Consider the following 21,603-nt stretch of genomic DNA (forward strand, 5'->3'; position numbering starts at 1 on the left):
GCTGTCACTGTGATGTTGGTAACACCTCAGACACTAGAGGAATGTAAACCCTGCTGCACAGCACGGCTCTACCAAACTTTACTCAGCTGTTACTGGACTACAAATCCAAGAACAATTTAACATATAATAAAGGGTGAGGCATGCTGGGAGCTGTAGTCCAGCAACATCAGGGTTGTATTCTTAAAGCAATATTGCACAATAAAACTTTCCCCCATTAAAATGCAAGAAATCCCCCAATGAGAATCCCAGCTGATGTGAGTAAATCCGGCTCCCTGTTCTCTGTTCCTGCAATTGGAGTTGGGAGCAATAAGCACAGTTTCCCAGCACTGAAAAAGTCTGTCCCTTTATCCCCATGTCTGATTCCTGTGCCATATAATGACGGGAAAAATGCCATCATTATCTCTATATGTAAGGTACCAGCAAGGGGCCTGACACAGTGCTGGGAATCAGCATTCTCATTGGTCACTTCTCTTGCACTTACAGTCACATTGTTGCTCAGTAGAATTCTCATTGGGGAATTTCCTTGCATCTATAATTATTTTTCGACAACTTCTATAGCAAAACTAGGGGGCGCAGTGGGACAGCGTTATGGTTGGGTTTACAACCCCATTAAATTGTTCTGGGATTTGTAGTATTTGTTCCAAAATGTTATCACGAGAATTAGTTAAAAGTTCCAGAGGTATATTAGTCAATTTAACCTTTTCCGAAAACCATTCTACTATGTATCGGGTTAAAGCTGATAAAGGTTCTAAAATCAGACAAATCAAGACCACGGTAAGATTTAGGATAGTTCAATTTGTTCAATGTTATTTTGGGAGTTTCGCCTTTCCAGAGGAATTCTAAGAGGGCCGATTTTAGCTTATCGATATCTTTGTGTTGGATTAAGAGAGGTAGATTTATGATAGTATAAATACATTTTGGAAAGATCATCATTTTCTAGAAAACTAATTTTCCTTTCAAGTTTAGTGGGATATTTTTCCATTTTTGACATAGAGAAATTATGCTTTTTAACATAGGAAGATAATTTAAGGAGTAAAGCCTTTGGAGATCAGACGGTAAATATATTCCAAGATATTTAATACTTGAAAGACTTTTGCCAGTTCCTAGTTGCTTTACAATATTTGGTGGTGTTTGACCATATACATCCATAAGTTCAGATTTGTTTAGGTTTATTTTAAATAACATTATACAGTGGATAATGGAAAATATGTTGGTAAGGTTTTTTATTAGGGTCTTTAACAATTAGGAGTAAATCGTCGGCAAAAGCTGTTAATTGAACTTTTATTTTATTTATTGATAAGCCAGGCAAGGAATCAGCAATTTTTAGTGTTCTTATTAAAGGTTCTAAGCATAGGTCAAATAATAGGGGTGATAAAGGACAACCCTGTCTAGTTCCTCTTTTCAAATAGATTAGTTTTGAGAGTTCTCCTGCTGCCAATATCTGAGTAGTTGGGACTGATTATAATAAATGAATTAAATCATTAAAAGGGCCATGAAAACCAAAAGCTCAAATAGGTGGTCCCAGCAAATGTTGTTGAAAGCTTTCTCTGCATCTATTCCCACCAATGAGATTGGGATTTTATTAGTTTTAGCTGAGTATATGACTTTAATGGTTGGATCCTTTCCTTGTTTGAGCAGTACCAAAGTGTATGAATTGAGACTGGAGGGTAAAGATTGCTTTTGATTAATGATAAAATTATACAATTCTGTAAGAAAGGGTGAAATTTCATTAATTAAACACTTATAGAAAGGTCCGGATAGACCATCAGGTCCTCAGTTTTGTATTTCATCAGGGATGATGTTGTGAATCTTACTGTCAGGATCAGCGGGATTCGAACACCACTTGGGGTGTTCCTGGCGGCAGTCATTTGCCTCTGTAGCCACTGGAGGCATTTCGGTCTGTCTGTTTCTTCTCTTGTCTCCTACTTTCTGTCTGCTCCCTTTGCTCCGCCCACCTCATTAACCTCATGTGTTTCCCATCTTCTAATCTTCTCCCTTTATAAGCTTTTCCCTGACCATTGCCCCTTGCTTGGTCATTAATTGTCTCTCGTGACCCTGCCTTCGTGTTCCCTGTTCCTGTGTCTGTGTCCTTGTTTCTCGTTGGTTCCAAGCTCCAGTTCCGTGTCCTGATCCTGCCTTCTGCCTTGTTCCTGAGCCCTTCCTAGTTCTACCTTGATTTCCCGGTTTTGACCTTGGCCTGTCCTTTACTTCGTTTGACTGCCGTTTGCCCTGACCTTTTGCCTGTCTGGATTCTGCCTCTGCCTGCCGTATTATATATTCAGTGTATATCCATTGTGTGTTCTGTTACATGACTAGTTTATTAAAGTTCTTCACTTTCAACATGGCCTCAGACACCAGTTCAGTGATCTATGGCTACACTCCGGGTTACCCCGTCTTCAGGCTCCCACCTTCCTGGTACTCCACAGCGTCTCCTCAGGGAGATCGTGACACTTACTTCTTCTTCAGTGATTGGAGAGTTTAAGTTTTCCAAATCTGATTGAGATATCTTGGGAAAAGTTATGTTGTTAAAGAATATTCTTCTCAACTTGCTATTAGATATAGTAGGAGAGTATAAGGTCTCATAATATTTCCGGAAGGTCTCAGCAATCTCCAATGGGTTATGAGTGATTTTGTCATTAGTAGACTTAATAGTGCAAATTTTATGTCATATTGGCTAGGAGTTTATTAGCTTTGTTGCCCAGGTTGAAGTACTTGGATTTTACATAGCTCTGGTTGATAGTATCTTTAATGGATAACCAGGATTTTAGTTCTTTTATGGAATTTTCATATTCCTCACAGTTGCCTTGAGAAGGGGTTGATCTAAAAGCAATGAATGCTTCTTTTTGCTTGTTACTAAGATCCAGTATTCTTGAGTTCATTTTTAAGTAAATTGTGATCTGAATGAAGTGATTTCTCCTCTGATGAATGCTTTCCATTGTAATGCTTATAGAAGTATGGTCTGAGTAGGTAAAATTCCCAATCATTACATCCCAAACATGGGTTAATAAGTCGGTGGATGTGAGTATATAATCTATTCTTGTCCCCGTTCCGTGGGATTCAAAATTCTCCAGACATCCTTCAGGTTTGTATGATCTGGTAGATCAGAGAATCATTTTGATTTGCTATGAGAAGGATTAGTGGATATACCACATTTATCCAAAGACCATAAATGTGATTCGTTGAAATCACCTCCCACTATTACAATAAAGGAATTCAAAGAATGAATTCTATAAATTATATCCCAATAGAAATCAGGTTTATTTATTGTTTGGGGCATAAATTGAGCAGATATTCCATGAAAAATTTCTGCATGGATAAACCTACCAGAATTGTCCCTGGATGTATTTATTAGTTGGAAATGTAACTTTTTGCTAAATAAAATTGAAACACCTCCTTTTTTGTTTATTGCAATAAATATATTGTCAGCAACTCACAAAGAACATAGTTTCTGGTTTTCATCATCATTTAGGTGCGTAACCTGTAGGAGTGCAATATCAGCATCAAGTTTTTATAGTTCTTGTTGAATTCTTTTGCGTTTTACTGGTGAATTAATTCCATTCACGTTCCATGAGATAATTTTGATGTTATCCATATATAAAGAATGCAGTGTACATAACATGAGACAACAACATTAGACTATTATTATTATTATTAACATTTATTTATAAAGTGCCAACATGTCCTTTAAAGGACAACTAAAGCCTAAAAATGAATATGGCTAGAAATGTTTAGCTATGTGTTTTGGGCCCTTGTACCAGCCCAATATCCCCAAAGCTCTATAGAAATAAAGCCCCATGCCCCTGAAGATGCCCACAGTAGCTCTCCATCTTTTGCCTTGCCCAACTACTGCACATGCTCAGTCTGCTCTTACCTACTTTGTGCCTTTAGATCAGGGAAAACTTGTGCGTGGTTTTGAGAAGTCTCGTCGGCCATATTGGAAAGCAGATGTCAGGCCCGGATTTGTGGAAAGGCCACAAAGGCCCGGGCCTAGGGCGGCAGAAGTTTAGGGGCGGCATGCCGCCCCACCGCAAGAACATTTTTAAATTTGGCTCCCATACGGAGCAGTGGGGACCTCTCCCCACTGCTCCTTATGGGAGTTTAAAGGAGGGTTCGCGCATGCACACTGGGGCCCGCGTTCGCGCATGCGCAGAGGGGGACAGCCACAGGGGTGGCCTCGGGTGCCTCACGGAGAAATCCAGCCCTGGCAGATGTGTGTCTCTCGTGTTTCCGTTAGAGGATTCAGCATTGCGGAGCTCTTAGCCCTCTTCTTATGCTTTGGTGAGGTCCCCATGGATGAGACTAATTTTATTGAAAATATAGCAATGGGGGCACGCACGGAGCTTCTTTATTGGGCGTCCGCTCCCTCAGGCGCCATACCGCAAGTCTTTTTACTATTTTTAGTAATTCTAGATTCAAAGCGTACATAATGCAGCAGGGTAAGTACATTTGTACAGGGTCCTTTTATTACAATAAACATAAACAAAAAAGTAATTTTTGCTAAACTGATAGCAGATGGCAGATTCTACCTTTAAAGGGGATGAGTTAACTTCTAGTATGATCTAGAGTGTAATTTCTAAGACAATTTGCAATTGGTCTTCTTCTTTTATTATTTGTAGTTTTTTTTTAATTATTACAATTACAACAGTTTGGAGTTTCAACAGTTATTTGGTTGCTTGGATCCAAAATACCTTAGCAACCAGGGTGTATTTTGAATGAAGGACTGATAGGAATGGATAGGAGAGGTCCTCAATAGAAAAATAAGTAATATAAAGTAACAATGACAAACTGTAGCCTCAACGAGCAGAGCATTTACTTTTTATTTCAAAAAGGTTGCCCTGTGACATTTTGAAAAAATTTCCAGCATATGTACTGTATATTTACAAATACAAGAAGCTTCAGGGGTAAAATGGAAGAGCTAGAGTTAATGGTACACAGATGGGAAATATGTTATTGGTATAAATAGATATATAAGAATATCATTTATATTTATTGTGCCGATAACTCATGTGATATAAGTAGGGAGTGACTGGTATTTGTGCTGTAGGTCGGGCGCCAGGGTTGTTCCATTTACAAGAGTTTCATGATCTTGTAAAGATTTAATTTTTTGACTAAAGATTAATTTTTCAGTCACCGGAAGTATTTGACCTGCCAGTGTCTCACAAACCAACATCCTATAAATCAGTTGTTTTGGAGTCATTTTTTGCCAATTACTTCCTTGTCACAGTGTATAATTGGTGAGTGAGACTCAGGCTTTAGCCTCACAGAGCGGCCGGTGATTCCATAATGAGGTCTCTGCTGGGAACTCTCTGTGCCCTGTCTGTGTTTGCAGCAACGGGTGAGTTTATAGCTTTGTCAGTGTTTCACTGTTTCTTTAATTTATATTTTAGTGGTTTTAACAGTGATCAAGATACAGGTATGGGATCCCTTATCCAGAAACCCATTATCCAGAAAGTTCTGAATTACACAAAGGCCATGTCCCATAGACTATATTTTAATCAAATAATTCTTTTTTTTTTTATTAAGTATTTTTATTGATTTTGTTTTTTAACTGGAAAGGTTAGAAGGAGATAGGGAAGAGGGGAGGGAAAGGGAGCTGGACGGTCACTTTCTTCATTCCGCGGTTGTTGCTGTGGAAAATAATTCTTATTTTTAAACATGATTTCCTTTTTCTTTGCAATAATAAAACAGTACCTGTACTTGATCCCAACTAAGATATAATTATCCCTTATTGGGGCAGAACAGCCCTATTGGGTTTATTTAATGGTTAAATGATTCCCTTTTCTCTGTAATAATAAAACAGTACCTGTACTTGATCCCAACTAAGATATAATTATCCCTTATTGGGGCAGAACAGCCCTATTGGGTTTATTTAATGGTTAAATGATTCTCTTTTCTCTGTAATAATAAAACAGTACCTGTACTTGATCCCAACTAAGATATAATTACCCCTTATTGGGGGCAGAACAGCCCTATTGGGTTTATTTAATGGTTAAATGATTCCCTTTTCTCTGTAATAATAAAACAGTACCTGTACTTGATCCCAACTAAGATATAATTACCCCTTATTAGGATCAGAACAGCCCTATTGGGTTTATTTCATGGTTAAATGATTCCCTTTTCTCTGTAATAATAAAACAGTACCTGTACTTGATCCCAACTAAGATATAATTACCCCTTATTGGGGCAGAACAGCCCTATTGGGTTTATTTAATGGTTAAATGATTCCCTTTTCTCTGTAATAATAAAACAGTACCTGTACTTGATCCCAACTAAGATATAATTACCCCTTATTGGGGGCAGAACAGCCCTATTGGGTTTATTTAATGGTTAAATGATTCCCTTTTCTCTGTAATAATAAAACAGTACCTGTACTTGATCCCAACTAAGATATAATTACGGCCCAGACCGTGGGTTCTGCTTACGTTTCAGTTACACCCCTGCCCTGTACTAAGCACAGTACCCCAGGGACATGTTTGGATATATTGGATCTCTATAGGACCTATACTAAGAACAAATGTCACTTAACCCTTTAACTGCCAGATGATTTGGTACAACAGTACAACAGGATATATAGGCCCCTTATCTGTATATTTCAGATTGTGTCACTTTCTCTGATCAGTTCCTCAGGGTCTTTTAGCCGTGTTTATGTTCAAAGACAAATAACAAAATCTCTTTTAGGTTATTCTCTGTCTTGCACACAATGCCTGAATCTGAATGGAATATCCTGCTCCGGTACCAGTGGGACCTGCCCGACCAATCAAGTGTGTGCATCGGTGCTCCTGAGCCTTTCCATACGTAGGTGTCACCCATTTATAAAAATGTTGTTATATATATTTAAAGGGGATGTAAACCCTGCTGCACAGCGCTGCTCAACCAACCTTTACTCTGTTGGACTACAAATCACAGAATAATGTAACATATAATGAAGGGTGAGGCATGCTGGGAGCTGTAGTCCAGCAACAGTATTGTAAAGTCTATTTGAGGAGGTGAAGAGCTGTATAATATCTGGAAAAAGTCGGATAAAGAGATCCAGGAAATTCTTGTGGACTGGTCGGATGATGACGAGGGCGATGGAGTTAATGAGTGTATCCGGGGAACTCTAAAGAAACATATTAGGAATGCTGTTTTAGGTTTCATTAGGGATTAAAAGTGATTTTTGTTACAAAAAAAGTTTTCCTTTTAAAAATTGGTTTCTAATGTTGTAAAGTAATTCAGTTTTTTAGGGAGCAGCCAGACAGGACTGTGATTGGTTGGCCTGTATGCATGTTTAATAGTGACCAGGCAGTGACTAGAGCAAGCCGAGTCGATCCCTAAGCTCAGGTCACTGACATCAGCCAAGAGCAGACTGAGCATGTGCAGTAGTTGGGCAAAAGATGGAGAGCTACTGTGGGCATCTTAAGGGGCATGGGTCTTTATTTCTTTAGAGCGTTGGTGGCTTTGGGCTGGTACAGGGGCTCAAAACTCATAGCTAAACATTTCTAGCCATATTCTTTTTTAGGCTTTAGTTTACCTTTAAGCTAGAGTAGTCAGTTCAGTATATAAAGTATGGCACTTCTAGCCCTATTCAGTTTATGGTTTAGTTCTTCTTTAAGTTGTGTTTTTTAAGTTGTGGTTTTCTATAGAATATTATTAGAAGCCTGTAACAGGGGGACATATAAATGAATACATGTGAATGATACAGAGCTTTTGTCCACAATGTAAAGTACTGAATCGTCATCCACAGGAAATTTAAAGGTGTTTTTGCTTTAGCTTTCCTAGGATTCAGTAACCGTGACATGTTCACACGCACCTGTGCACCACAAGAATTGTGTAACCTAAATGGGAGTTTTAGTTTTCCATTTACCATGGTGACATTTGCCTCATCCTGCTGTTCCACAGAGAACTGCACCCCAACTTTACCAACAAGTAAGTACCCTCACTATTATAATCCCTACCCTCATAGTCTGTACAGAGAGATACCATAAAACTATGGCAGCATAGGGATTCCCCAGTACTAAGCACAATTCAGCAGGAACAGCCCCCTAAGTTTGCTCATAGCCTGTACAGAGAGATACCATAAAACTATGGCAGCATAGGGATTCCCCTGTACTAAGCACAATTCAGCAGGAACAGCCCCCTAAGTTTGCTCATAGCCTGTACAGAGAGATACCATAAAACTATGACACATAGGGATTCCCCTGTACTAAGCACAATTCAGCAGGAACAGCCCCCTAAGTTTGCTCATAGCCTGTACAGAGAGATACCATAAAACTATGGCACATAGGGATTCCCCTGTACTAAGCACAATTCAGCAGGAACAGCCCCCTAAGTTTGCTCATAGCCTGTACAGAGAGATACCATAAAACTATGGCACATAGGGATTCCCCTGTACTAAGCACAATTCAGCAGGAACAGCCCCCTAAGTTTGCTCATAGCCTGTACAGAGAGATACCATAAAACTATGGCAGCATAGGGATTCCCCAGTACTAAGCACAATTCAGCAGGAACAGCCCCCTAAGTTTGCTCATAGCCTGTACAGAGAGATACCATAAAACTATGGCAGCATAGGGATTCCCCTGTACTAAGCACAATTCAGCAGGAACAGCCCCCTAAGTTTGCTCATAGCCTGTACAGAGAGATACCATAAAACTATGACACATAGGGATTCCCCTGTACTAAGCACAATTCAGCAGGAACAGCCCCCTAAGTTTGCTCATAGCCTGTACAGAGAGATACCATAAAACTATGGCACATAGGGATTCCCCTGTACTAAGCACAATTCAGCAGGAACAGCCCCCTAAGTTTGCTCATAGCCTGTACAGAGAGATACCATAAAACTATGGCACATAGGGATTCCCCTGTACTAAGCACAATTCAGCAGGAACAGCCCCCTAAGTTTGCTCATAGCCTGTACAGAGAGATACCATAAAACTATGGCACATAGGGATTCCCCATTCAGCAGGAACAGCCCTCTTATATTATATTATATATATAGATTTATATATATATATATATATATATATATATATAAAATCTTTATATATCTGGGTGTAAACTCATACTATCTGTGCACCACTGCAGCCACCACTGGAACCCCCACTGCAGCCACCACTGGAACCCCCACTGCAGCCACCACTGGAACCCCCATTGCAGCCACCACTGGAACCCCCACTGCAGCCATCACTGGAAACCCTGCAGCCACCAATGGAGCCTTTGATGTTCATCACGGATTCCTTCTCCCAGCAGCCATTTTTACTGCACTGATTAAATTCATGTTTGGATGACACAATACGTTTTCATATAACCCTTACAGTGCCCAGGAATCTCTGTTCTGCCAGACTGTGTTTGTGTATTTGTTTGGTACAGGTATGGGATCCCTTATCCGGAAAACTTTTATCCAGAAAGCTCCAAATTACAGAAAGCCCATCTCCCATAGACTCCATTTTAAAGGAGACACAGCCTATAAAAATTAAGAATGTACCAGTGAATTATAGTCCTCTTGATATAGAAGGATTGTGCTTAAAAAAGTTGTGTTTCTGACTGATTTATTGAGAAATTCCACCAAAAACAAAAAAACAAAAAAATTAGCCCCGCCCATCTGTTCCACTTCCTGCTGGCTGAATTGTCTGGATGAGCTGGGGAGCCGGCGGCCCTCTGTACCCTGCACTGTAGGATAGGAACCAATCAGCAGCTAGGCTGACCTGATAGGGAAATTTTGCTTTGCTTGTGTGACTGCAGGGCTGTGACTGGCTCTCCCCCTCCTACTGTGCTTCTGTCAGGGACTGTTAGGACACGCCCACTCTTCATTTCAAACTCAGAAAGAGAAGTGATAGGATCTATAGGGAGCTCCAATAAAGGGGCCATTTTTACAGATAGGATTAATTTTAAGCACAAAGTGAAACCAGCACCGTATATTATTCATAATTGCCTAAAATATTAAGGTTTTTCCCATTTATTTAATATGTCTCCTTTAATAAAATAATTTGGAATTTTTAAAACTGATTTCCTTTTTCTCTGTAATAATAAAACAGTACCTATACTTGATCCCAACTAAGATATAATTACCCCTTATTGGGGCAGAACAGCCCTATTGGGTTTATTTCATGGTTAAATGATTCCCTTTTCTCTGTAATAATAAAACAGTACCTGTACTTGATCCCAACTAAGATATAATTACCCCTTATTGGGGGCAGAACAGCCCTATTGGGTTTATTTCATGGTTAAATGATTCCCTTTTCTCTGTAATAATAAAACAGTACCTGTACTTGATCCCAACTAAGATATAATTACCCCTTATTGGGGGCAGAACAGCCCTATTGGGTTTATTTCATGGTTAAATGATTCCCTTTTCTCTGTAATAATAAAACAGTACCTGTACTTGATCCCAACTGAGATATAATTACCCCTTATTGGGGGCAGAACAGCCCTATTGGGTTTATTTCATGGTTAAATGATTCCCTTTTCTCTGTAATAATAAAACAGTACCTGTACTTGATCCCAACTAAGATATAATTACCCCTTATTGGGGGCAGAACAGCCCTATTGGGTTTATTTAATGGTTAAATGATTCCCTTTTCGCTGTAATAATAAAACAGTACCTGTACTTGATCCCAACTAAGATATAATTACCCCTTATTGGGGGCAGAACAGCCCTATTGGGTTTATTTAATGGTTAAATGATTAATTTTTCTCTGTAATAATAAAACAGTACCTGTACTTGATCCCAACTAAGATATAAATAATCCTTATTGGAGGCAAAACAATCCTATTGGGTTTAATTAATGTTTTATTGATTTTTTAGTAGACTTAAAGGACAACTAAAGCCTAAAAAAGAATATGGCTAGAAATGTTTAGCTATGAGTTTTGAGCCCCTGTACCAGCCCAAAGCCACCAAAGCTCTATAGAAATAAAGCCCCATGCCCCTGAAGATGCCCACAGTAGCTCTCCATCTTTTGCCCAACTACTGCACATGCTCAGTCTGCTCTTGGCTGATGTCAGTGACCTGAGCTTAGGGATCGACTCACAATATTCTTTTTTCCCCTACTGGCTTGCTCTAGTCACTGCCTGGTCACTATTAAACAAGCATACTAGCCAACCAATCTGGGAATAAACTTTCCCATTGGAAAGGCTTTTCTGTATGTAATACAGTGACTGTATATGCACCTTATACTCTCCCCCCATGGCTAAGGTACAGAATATTACTAGCTTTAGTACTGGGGCTTGCTTTTTTAACTTTTTTTATTTTTTTATTCTTTTTTTTGCTTTTATATATAACCACACAACAGACCAATAACTTCTCTCAAAGTGTTTATGAAGCAGTTGCATGGGGGTTTGTGTGCATTACACACGGGGAGAGGCCAAACTGTGCCAGTAGGTGTATAGGCAGAACAACATGATATGTACAGGGGAACCTCTGCACAAACACTATGTTCCTTCCCAAAGTGACTGACACTCAGTTCAGAGTTTGGGCTCTCACTATAATAAATAGGCTGTGTATGGAACCCCCAGTCTGCTCAGCAAACCTTTGCTTTGGTCAGTGTAATGCAAGTGTTAGAGAAAATCATTTGTAGAAGGAGAGAATTCAGAATGTGTTTTGGTTAGAAAAAGCCACAATTATCTTCTGAACTGACATTTTGGGGGATGGAGATATGGGAATATTTGTGTCTGTTGTAAACAAGTTATGTCTAAATACTGAGCTAAAGCTTGTTTGTATTGATATCTTGTAATAAAATGTATATAATAGAGCAGCACTAGTTTATATGTACCTGTACCCATGATGCACCTGTGTCTCTGTGCCAATGGGATGATTTTTAGGTTCCACCTAGTTCTCTATGGAGGTTGAAGAAAAACTTATATACACAAGAGCATCGACCAATGAGAAGGCTAATTAGGTTCCCAGCACTATATCAGCCATTTTAATATTATCTTACATATAGAGATAATGATGGCATTTTTCCCGTCATTATATGGCACAGGAATCAGACATGGGGATAAAGGGACAGACTTGTTCAGTGCTGGGAAACTGTGCTTATTGCTCCCAACTCCAATTGCAGGAACAGAGAACAGGGAGCCGGATTTACTCACATCAGCTGGGATTCTCATTGGAGGATTATTTTGCATATGTATGCATCCACTGGCTTTGTGCTGTTGTTTTGATAATTTACTACGTTCCCTAAGCTCCGCCTCCCAACAGCAGCCCAGAGCAAACTGAGCATGTGCTGGAGCCAGATCTTATAGAAGATGGTATAACAAAGTAACAAGATGGCGGCCCCCTGTGGACAACTTTGAAAGCATAAATCATTATTTTAATTAGGCTTCTCAATCCCTGGGCTTGTGCAGTAAGTTCATAATGTTTATGTTTATGTTCAGAATACAGAATACAGCATTTCTAATGATTTCCTATTTTAGCCTTTAGTTCTCCTTTAAGTTCTCCTTTAAGGTATGGAGATCCAAATTACGGAAAGACCCCTTATCCGGAATACCCTCGGCCCTGAGCATTCTGGATAACGGGTCCTACCCTGCCTACCTACCATAAAATTGCACTGTGAAATGTGCACTGATAAAATCTGCCCCAATAAAATGAATTAACTGCTTAGGAACCCAAAATGCAATAACAAGAACAAGCATAAAAATGTTCTTTGGGGTGCCAAATACGGTCTGTGATTGGCTGTTGGTAGCCCCATGGGGACTGCTGGGCTGCAGGAGGCTCTGCTTGGAGGAAAACTGTCTCCACGCTTCCAAAAATGGCACCTACTTTGGGGCCACTGGGGGCAACACCCAAGGGGTTGGTGAGTAACATGTTCCCCCTGAGCCACTGGTTGGGGATCACTGATATAGCGATATACAACTCCTGAGTAGGACTGCAGTTTCCTATCAACCCCTCTCCTTGTGCCAAGAGATGGTGCTCTACACTGCTAATTAGTTACCAACACCCTATGTTTTTGGACCCAGGCACAACATATTCTGATCAGTACCTATCAAGTATAAACTTTGGCATTTGCTTTGATGGCATTGTTTATCTATCCAGCACCTTTAACTTAAAAATACATATAAATGTGTATCTAAATCATGAAAGAAGTCCATAGCCTCCAAAGCAGAAACTGTTGGGCAAACTGTAGGGGGATTCACGTACAGACTATTTATTATAGGGGGAGTGACAACTCAGAACACAGTGTCGCTTATGCAAAGTATCATGTTTAGGAGGAAATATCATTTATGGGCTACACATGCAGTTATGATAGCAGGGATTCTGGGTATGGCACCTGGGTGGAACACAGCCCAGTAGACCCGCTCCTCTGCTATTCGCCTTCCCAAGCAACAAATAGACAGCATTTAAAAAAAATCCAAGCCCACTCCAGAGACCATGGCAGGGCTCAAGCCCTGAAAATAAAAAAGAAAGACAGTCCTGATGTAACCACAAGATGGCGACAGAGAACTCTGCAAATCTCCCACAAGTAGTGACTGTCACTGTGATGTAACACCTCAGACACTAGAGGGATGTAAACCCTGCTGCACAGCGCTGCTCTACCAAACTTTACTCAGCTGTTGCCGGACTACAAATCCCAGAATAATGTAACATATAATGAAGGGTGAGGCATGCTGGGAGCTGTAGTCCAGCAATATCAGGGTTGTATTCTTAAAGGAGAACTAAAGTCTAAAATAGAAAATCATTAGAAATCCTGTATTTTGTATACTGAACATAAACATTATGAACTTACTGCACAAGCCCAGAGGTTGAAAAGCCTAATTAAAATAATAATTTACACTTTCAAAGTTGCCCAGAGGGGGCCGCCATGTTGTTACTTTGTTAGACCATCTTCTATAAGATCTGGCTCCTGCACATGCTCAGTTTGCTCTGGGCTGCTGTTGGGAGGAGGAGCTTAGGGAACATAGTAAATTATCAAAACAACACCAGAAAGTCAGTGGCTGCATAAATATGCAAAATAATCCTCCAATGAGAATCCCAGCTGATGTGAGTAAATCCGGCTCCCTGTTCTCTGTTCCTGCAATTGGAGTTGGGAGCAATAAGCACAGTTTCCCAGCACTGAACAAGTCTGTCCCTTTATCCCCATGTCTGATTCCTGTGCCATATAATGACGGGAAAAATGCCATAATTATCTCTCTATGTAAGATAATATCAAAATGGCTGATATAGTGCTGGGAACCTAATCAGCATTCTCATTGGTCAATTCTCTTGTGTATATCATTTTTTTTTGAACCTCTATAGAGAACCAGGTGGAATCTAAACATTAATCCATAAATGATACTGGCCAAAGGATCCCATTGGCACAGAGACACAGGTGCATCATGGGTACAGGTACATATAAACTAGTGCTGCCCTATTATACACATTGTATTACAGGTTACCATATACATCCTTCCCTATACAAGCTTTAGCTTAGTATTTAGATATAACTTGTTTACAACAGACTTCCAAATATTCCCATATCTTCCTCACCCAAAATATTATTTTAGAAGACAATTGTGGCTTTTTCTAAACAAACAACTTTCTCTGACATTTTCATTACACTGACAATCACAATACAACCAAAGCAGCTGCTTGCTGAGCAGACTCGGGGAATCAGCATGCCTGGGAAGGAACATAGTGTTTGTGCAGAGGTTCCCCTGTACATATCATGTTGTTCTGCCTATACACCTACTGGCACAGTTTGGCCTCTCCCCGTGTGTAATGCACACAAACCCCCATGCAACTGCTTCATAAACACTTTGAGAGGTTATTGGTCAGTTGTGTTTTAAAGTAAATAATGTTCCCATACCCATACCCATAGATGAGATTGTAAGATATATGGCACTGTATTACATACAGAAAAAACTTTACTTTGGGAAAGTTTATTCCCAGATGGGCTGTTGTGTAATAGCAAAGTGACTAAAACTTTTGTCATACCTTCTGCTTATGTTTCCGATCTTTGAAACTTACATTTTCAAATATTTTAATATATCATTACAAGGTGGAAAGAAAATTCACACAATAAGGATTCAGCTAAAGTCTCACCCCAAGCTCAAAGTGCCAGAGCAGGACTGGAGTTTTTTAGGGAGCAGCCAGACAGGACTGTGATTGGTTGGCTTGTATGCATGTTTAATAGTGACCAGGCAGTGACTAGAGCAAGCCGGCATAGGAAAGAAGAATATTGCGAGTCGATCCCTAAGCTCAGGTCACTGACATCAGCCAAGAGCAGACTGAGCATGTGCAGTAGTTGGGCAGGGCAAAAGATGGAGAGCTACTGTGGGCATCTTCAGGGGCATGGGGCTTTATTTCTATAGAGCTTTGGTGGCTTTGGGCTGGTTCAGGGGCTTAAAACACATAGCTAAACATTTCTAGCCATATTCTTTTTAGGCTTTACTGTCCCTTTTAGTTTCGTTTCTTAAGTTGTGGTTTTCTATAGAATATTATTAGGAGCCTGTAACAGAGGGACATATAAATGAATACATGTGAATGATACAGAGCTTTTGTCCACCATGTAAAGTACTGAATCATCAGCCACAGGATGTTTATTTTTGAGAAAGGTGTTTTTGCTCTAGCTTTCCTAGGGTTGAGTAACCGTGACATATTCACATGCACCTGTGCATCGCAAGGATTGTGTAACGTAAATGGGCGTTTTAGTTTTCTATTTTCACAGTGACATATGCCTCATCCTGCTGTTCCACAGAGAACTGCACCCCAACTTTACCAACAAGTAAGTACCCCCACTATTATAATCCCTACCCTCATAGCCTGTACAGAGAGATACCATAAAACTACGGCAGCATAGGGATTCCCCTGTACTAAGCACAATTCAGCAGGAACAGCCCCCTAAGTTTGCTCATAGCCTGTACAGAGAGATACCATAAAACTATGGCACATAGGGATTCCCCTGTACTAAGCACAATTCAGCAGGAACAGCCCCCTAAGTTTGCTCATAGCCTGTACAGAGAGATACAATAAAACTATGGCACATAGGGATTCCCCTGTACTAAGCACAATTCAGCAGGAACAGCCCCCTATGTTTGCTCATAGCCTGTACAGAGAGATCCCATAAAATTCCCCCTTCAGCAGGAACAGCCCCCATATATAAAATCATAAAATATTTAAATACCTGGGTGACAACTGATACAATCTGTGCACCACTACAGCCACCAATGGAGCCTTTGATGTTCATCACGGATTCCTTCTCCCAGCAGCCATTTTTACTGCGCTGATTAAATTCATGTTTGGATGACACAATACGTTTTCATATAACCCTTACAGTGCCCAGGAATCTCTGTTCTGCCAGACTGTGTTTGTGTATTTGTTTGGTATTACAGTTTATATTTGGGGTACTATACCATAACATTGTACTATGAATGGGGAAAGGTGCAGTAATAAAATCTCTCAAATGAATTAACTGCTTAGGAACCTGAAATGCAATAAAAAGAACCGTTCCCTGGTATCTTATTTAGCACGTCTGCATTTAGTTTGTGGCCTGATACTACAGATATCTGTATCTGGGGGTTCCTCATGGTGAGGGCAGTGAGTGGGTTGGGGAATGCCCTGCCGGGGGATGTTGGGTAGGGGGTTCCTCACGGTGAGGGCAGTGAGGGGGTTGGGGAATGCCCTGCCGGGGGATGTTGGGTAGGGGGTTCCTCACGGTGAGGGCAGTGAGTGGGTTGGGGAATGCCCTGCCGGGGGATGTTGGGTAGGGGGTTCCTCACGGTGAGGGCAGTGAGTGGGTTGGGGAATGCCCTGCCGGGGGATGTTGGGTAGGGGGTTCCTCACGGTGAGGGCAGTGAGTGGGTTGGGGAATGCCCTGCCGGGGGATGTTGGGTAGGGGTTTCCTCACGGTGAGGGCAGTGATGTAGGGGAATGCCCTGCCGGGGGATGTTGGGTAGGGGGTTCCTCATGGTGAGGGCAGTGAGGGGGTTGGGGAATGCCCTGCCGGGGGATGTTGGGTAGGGGGTTCCTCACGGTGAGGGCAGTGAGGTTGGGGAATGCCCTGCCGGGGGATGTTGGGTAGGGGGTTCCTCACGGTGAGGGCAGTGAGGGGGTTGGGGAATGCCCTGCTGGGGGATGTTGGGTAGGGGGTTCCTCATGGTGAGGGCAGTGAGGGGGTTGGGGAATGCCCTGCCGGGGGATGTTGGGTAGGGGGTTCCTCACGGTGAGGGCAGTGAGGGGGTTGGGGAATGCCCTGCTGGGGGATGTTGGGTAGGGGGTTCCTCATGGTGAGGGCAGTGAGTGGGTTGGGGAATGCCCTGCCGGGGGATGTTGGGTAGGGGTTTCCTCACGGTGAGGGCAGTGATGTAGGGGAATGCCCTGCCGGGGGATGTTGGGTAGGGGGTTCCTCATGGTGAGGGCAGTGAGGGGGTTGGGGAATGCCCTGCCGGGGGATGTTGGGTAGGGGGTTCCTCACAGTGAGGGCAGTGAGGTTGGGGAATGCCCTGCCGGGGGATGTTGGGTAGGGGGTTCCTCACGGTGAGGGCAGTGATGTAGGGGAATGCCCTGCCGGGGGATGTTGGGTAGGGGGTTCCTCACGGTGAGGGCAGTGAGGGGGTTGGGGAATGCCCTGCTGGGGGATGTTGGGTAGGGGGTTCCTCACAGTGAGGGCAGTGAGGTTGGGGAATGCCCTGCCGGGGGATGTTGGGTAGGGGGTTCCTCACGGTGAGGGAAGTGAGGGGGTTGGGGAATGCCCTGTCGGGGGATGTTGGGTAGGGGGTTCCTCACGGTGAGGGCAGTGAGGTTGGGGAATGCCCTGCTGGGGGATGTTGGGTAGGGGGTTCCTTATGGTGAGGGCAGTGAGGTTGGGGGTTTGTAATTCAAGAAGCTTCAGGTAAAATGGAAAAGGTAGAATTAATGGTTCATGGATGAGAAATATTATATTTTATTGGCATAAATATATGAAGAATATCACTTTATTCAATTTATTGTGCCGATAACTCATGTGATATAAGTAGGGAGTCAACCCTTATGAGTTGGCACTCAAAAACCACCACTTAGGTAAAAACAACCAATTTATTTTATTTAAAATTAGTAATCCGTGAATAAATCAATCACAATAATGTATACTTAATCAAATATACAAAAAAACTCAAGTTACACATCAATTCATTTGCACATGGGATAGAGAATTATAAAATCTATATACAAGGAGAATATCTATAGCACCATTTGTTAACAATAGACAATTAAAAACGAGTTCATTTGTTATGGCTAATGTGCTCAATACATTGCTTAACTAATCAACATTTAAGTTCTCAATTCATTCACAGGAAAAGGAAATATATAATGAACAGAGGAATCCATACTAATAAAAAACCATTCATTTATGATAAAACAATATCAACAATATAAGTTCAATTTTCCAATCTAAAGTTCACCCTTACGAAAAAACAGACTGATGGAACATATATGGAATTTAATTAGCAGGTTTATAGTTCACCCTTAAGAAAAAGACAAGCTAATAGAACCTATGACGTTATTCATAGGTATTCTTAAGATATACACTTACTTGCAAGTCACGTTAAAATAGATCCCTAACACAGAGGGGACCTCGCAGTACTTTCACGAGCCGGTGCGCAGAATGAAGCACACCCTTGATGGGAAAAATGATATGCACACCGTGCTTATAAATAGGCTGGAAAAAGGAATGTTGCTATTTGTACCTAAATCCCATCAAATTAAGGACCTGACAGTACTTATACGAGCTATTGCGCAGAGTTAGCAGTACAATAAATCCTAAAGAGAAAATATAAGAAAAGCGTTACTGCATATTGGTCCAAAGTGCAGAAGGGTAAGAGAGGGAGCCCTATAGGGGCTTACTACAGAAGAACCCCCCTTGTCCCGGCCGGGAACTTACTCAAGGTACAGAGAGAGAGGCAGGCTCCTTGCTCCGCCTTCACGCTATTTTTTTCGGTGATGTCACCTGTAAGAGCCGAGTTCTATACTACAGATCCTCTCCTGTGCCAAAAAAGTCGACGCATTTCGCGCTAATGCGCTTCTTCATGGACTGTTATGCCCCTACAAATTCCCCCTCTCTTATAAGCCTGTCTCCACACCTGGTCTGATTTGGTTAACCCCTAAACACATTCCTGGAATCATGTTTTATCCAGCCCATCACTATTTATACTTTGAATTCAAATTACATTTCTACAGTATCAATTAAATTAAAATAACACACTAATAAAAAAAAAAATAAAAAAAATACTATACTAAAGACAACAAAAGAAAACAAAAAAAAACAACAACATAACTACTGTATCCACACATAGAAACCCAATACAGCAAAGTACCCTAACCAATAACCCTCACATAATATATGAATTAACCAATAGCAGCCCAAACAGATACTTTCTCATATTATTTATACTAAGAATGACTTAATGTTCCAAGTTTCATTGAACCCTACTGGTTCAAAAGTATTCAGAGCAAACATCCAAAATGATTCTCTTTTATCCAATGTTGCCAGTCTGTCCCCTCCCCTATAATCTACTTCTACTTGTTCTATGGCCCAAGCTTTAAGATGTCTCACATCCGATGCATGTATATCCCTAAAATGTTTATATAATGGAATTTCAATAGAACCTAATCTAATTTTCCTAATGTGTTCATACAATCTCGTACGGAATGACCTAATAGTTCGTCCCACATATTTTTTACTACAACTGCATTCAATCACATACTGTATATCACATACTGAGACCAGCAGGAAATATGGCTTCTAATACTAATACTAATACTTTGTACTGGTACTATAACATTCCATACTTGAAATTTTCTTTGGACAGTAATTACACTGTGAACACTTTCCGCACACATGCCAGCTTCCAGAAATTCTCTCTTTCCCTTTTTCTTTTGTATTCATTGAAAAATAATCCAAAATAGATTCTCTATTCATACTGGGATTTTTTCTATGTTGTTATAAGACAGTAGGTGCTAAAATGTCTCTTAGAGTCTTATTTTTCTAATAGATCACAGGTAAATTTTTTGGTAAATTATTTTTTAAGAAGGGATCATTAAGCAATATTGGCCAATATTTCTCGAGTAAAACCAATATTTCTCTTAATTTACAGTGGTACCGCACCACCAAAGCCAACTTGCCATACTCTTTGGATGGCTCATTGACAGTGGGTTGTACCACTTCTAGTCCTTCTATTTTATTAATATAATATTGTTTTCTGTTTTGTATTCACAAATTATTTCTCTCTCTCAAAACTAATAGTCTCTTTACCTTTCTTTTCTCTTAATTCCATACTTCTATTGTAATCTATATGTTCATTTTCACTCCTACCTCTTGTATGATGGTATCTGGGAACTGACATGTCACCTTCATAACCCTTCACATCCCATCCATTTTCAAGGAAATATTCAAGATTGTCCTTTTTCTGGGTATCTCGGGCCTCTAAAAGGGAAACCGTACCTATTTGGTCAGCTCTAAAAGTGTCTCCTAGTCTCCTAGAAATTTATTCCCGCTACCTTAACAAATTCTCTTGTTAGATGTTCTCTATCATACTTTTTTTCCCACAAATCTCTTGTATATGAAAATACTCTGCTCCATAAAGTCACAATCATTAGTACAATTTCTCCGCAATCTCATGAATTGACTTCTCGGTATGTTCTTGAGCCAAATATCCCTGTGGTGGCTACTTTTTAGTATATAAGTGTTTCTGTCGACATCCTTAAAAGATTATAATAGAATTTTAGACCATCATCATTTTCATTAAGGGTTCTAAAAAAGTTATCTATAGATGAGACTTTAGTATCCCAAATTAGCAGCAGGTCGTCAATGTACCGACGATATACCTTCAATGCTGGTGATCGATTGTGGCCCCAGATATGCCTGTCCTCCCAATCTCCCAAATACAGACTCGCATAACTAGGGGCGAACCGAGTCCCCATTGCCGTTCCTCTAATCTGGAGAAAAAAATCTTTCCCAAATTTAAAATAATTATGTTGTAATATAAAAAGCATAGATTCTTCCAAAAATTCCCTTTGTTTCCACTCCGGGAAATTAAACTTCTCTAGAATTCTTATGACTCCCTCTACACCCCTATGGTGTTCAGTAGAGGTGTAGAGGGCTGAAATGTCTGCTGTTACTAATACATAGCCAGATTCCCAAGTGATACCATGTAGCATCTCCATCACCGCTCCAGAGTCATTTAGATAGGATTGAATACAGGGCACCACAGGTTGTAGGAAGAGGTCAATATATAAGGACAATTTAGAAGTTTCAGTAAATGATAAAAAACTGCCAATTTTGGGTGCTTAACCCATAAAAAATCAAACTCTTTTTGCTGTATTATATTGTTACAAATGGCTTTTCTTAGATTAATAAATAGTTTCAACTGAAATTCTTTAGTAGGATCTTTCTTGAGTTTAACATACGTTAAATTGTCTCCTAGTAACCTATATGCTTCCTGTAAATACTCTTCCTCATCCTGAATAACCACCCCTCCCCCCTTATCAGCAGGTCTAATGATAACTTCTGAGTTTTGTTGCATAGACTTAATAGCCTCTCTTTCTAGATGGGTTCAATTATCTTTCCATAGAGGGTCTTTCATTTCTAACAATTCCCTGATTACCAATTTTTCAAACAGGGGAACATATGGGCCTTTAGTTTCACATGGATAAAACTTCGAAGTTCCCCGTACATTCGT

At 40.6% G+C, this 21,603-nt stretch overlaps 1 protein-coding gene across 2 annotated transcripts in view; it reads left to right on the forward strand.

Annotated features, from left to right (window-relative positions):
• Positions 1–21,603, forward strand: part of LOC116412188 (phospholipase A2 inhibitor subunit gamma B-like) — a 62,676-nt gene that overhangs the window by 31,532 nt on the left and 9,541 nt on the right. The window contains exons 5-7 of one of the 2 annotated variants that reach the window (XM_031905839.1): positions 6,679–6,795; positions 7,750–7,905; positions 9,061–9,338. The exons of the other annotated variant lie outside the window; for it this stretch is intronic. Of the exons in view, the coding sequence (XP_031761699.1) occupies positions 6,679–6,795; positions 7,750–7,905; positions 9,061–9,263 (476 nt within the window). The 3' untranslated portion in view covers positions 9,264–9,338. Of the gene's footprint in view, positions 1–6,678; positions 6,796–7,749; positions 7,906–9,060; positions 9,339–21,603 lie in introns of those variants that run through there. 2 annotated transcript variants of the gene reach the window in all.

The sequence above is a fragment of the Xenopus tropicalis genome, chromosome 7, assembly GCF_000004195.4.
Source record: "Xenopus tropicalis strain Nigerian chromosome 7, UCB_Xtro_10.0, whole genome shotgun sequence".
Classification (NCBI taxonomy): domain Eukaryota; kingdom Metazoa; phylum Chordata; class Amphibia; order Anura; family Pipidae; genus Xenopus; species Xenopus tropicalis.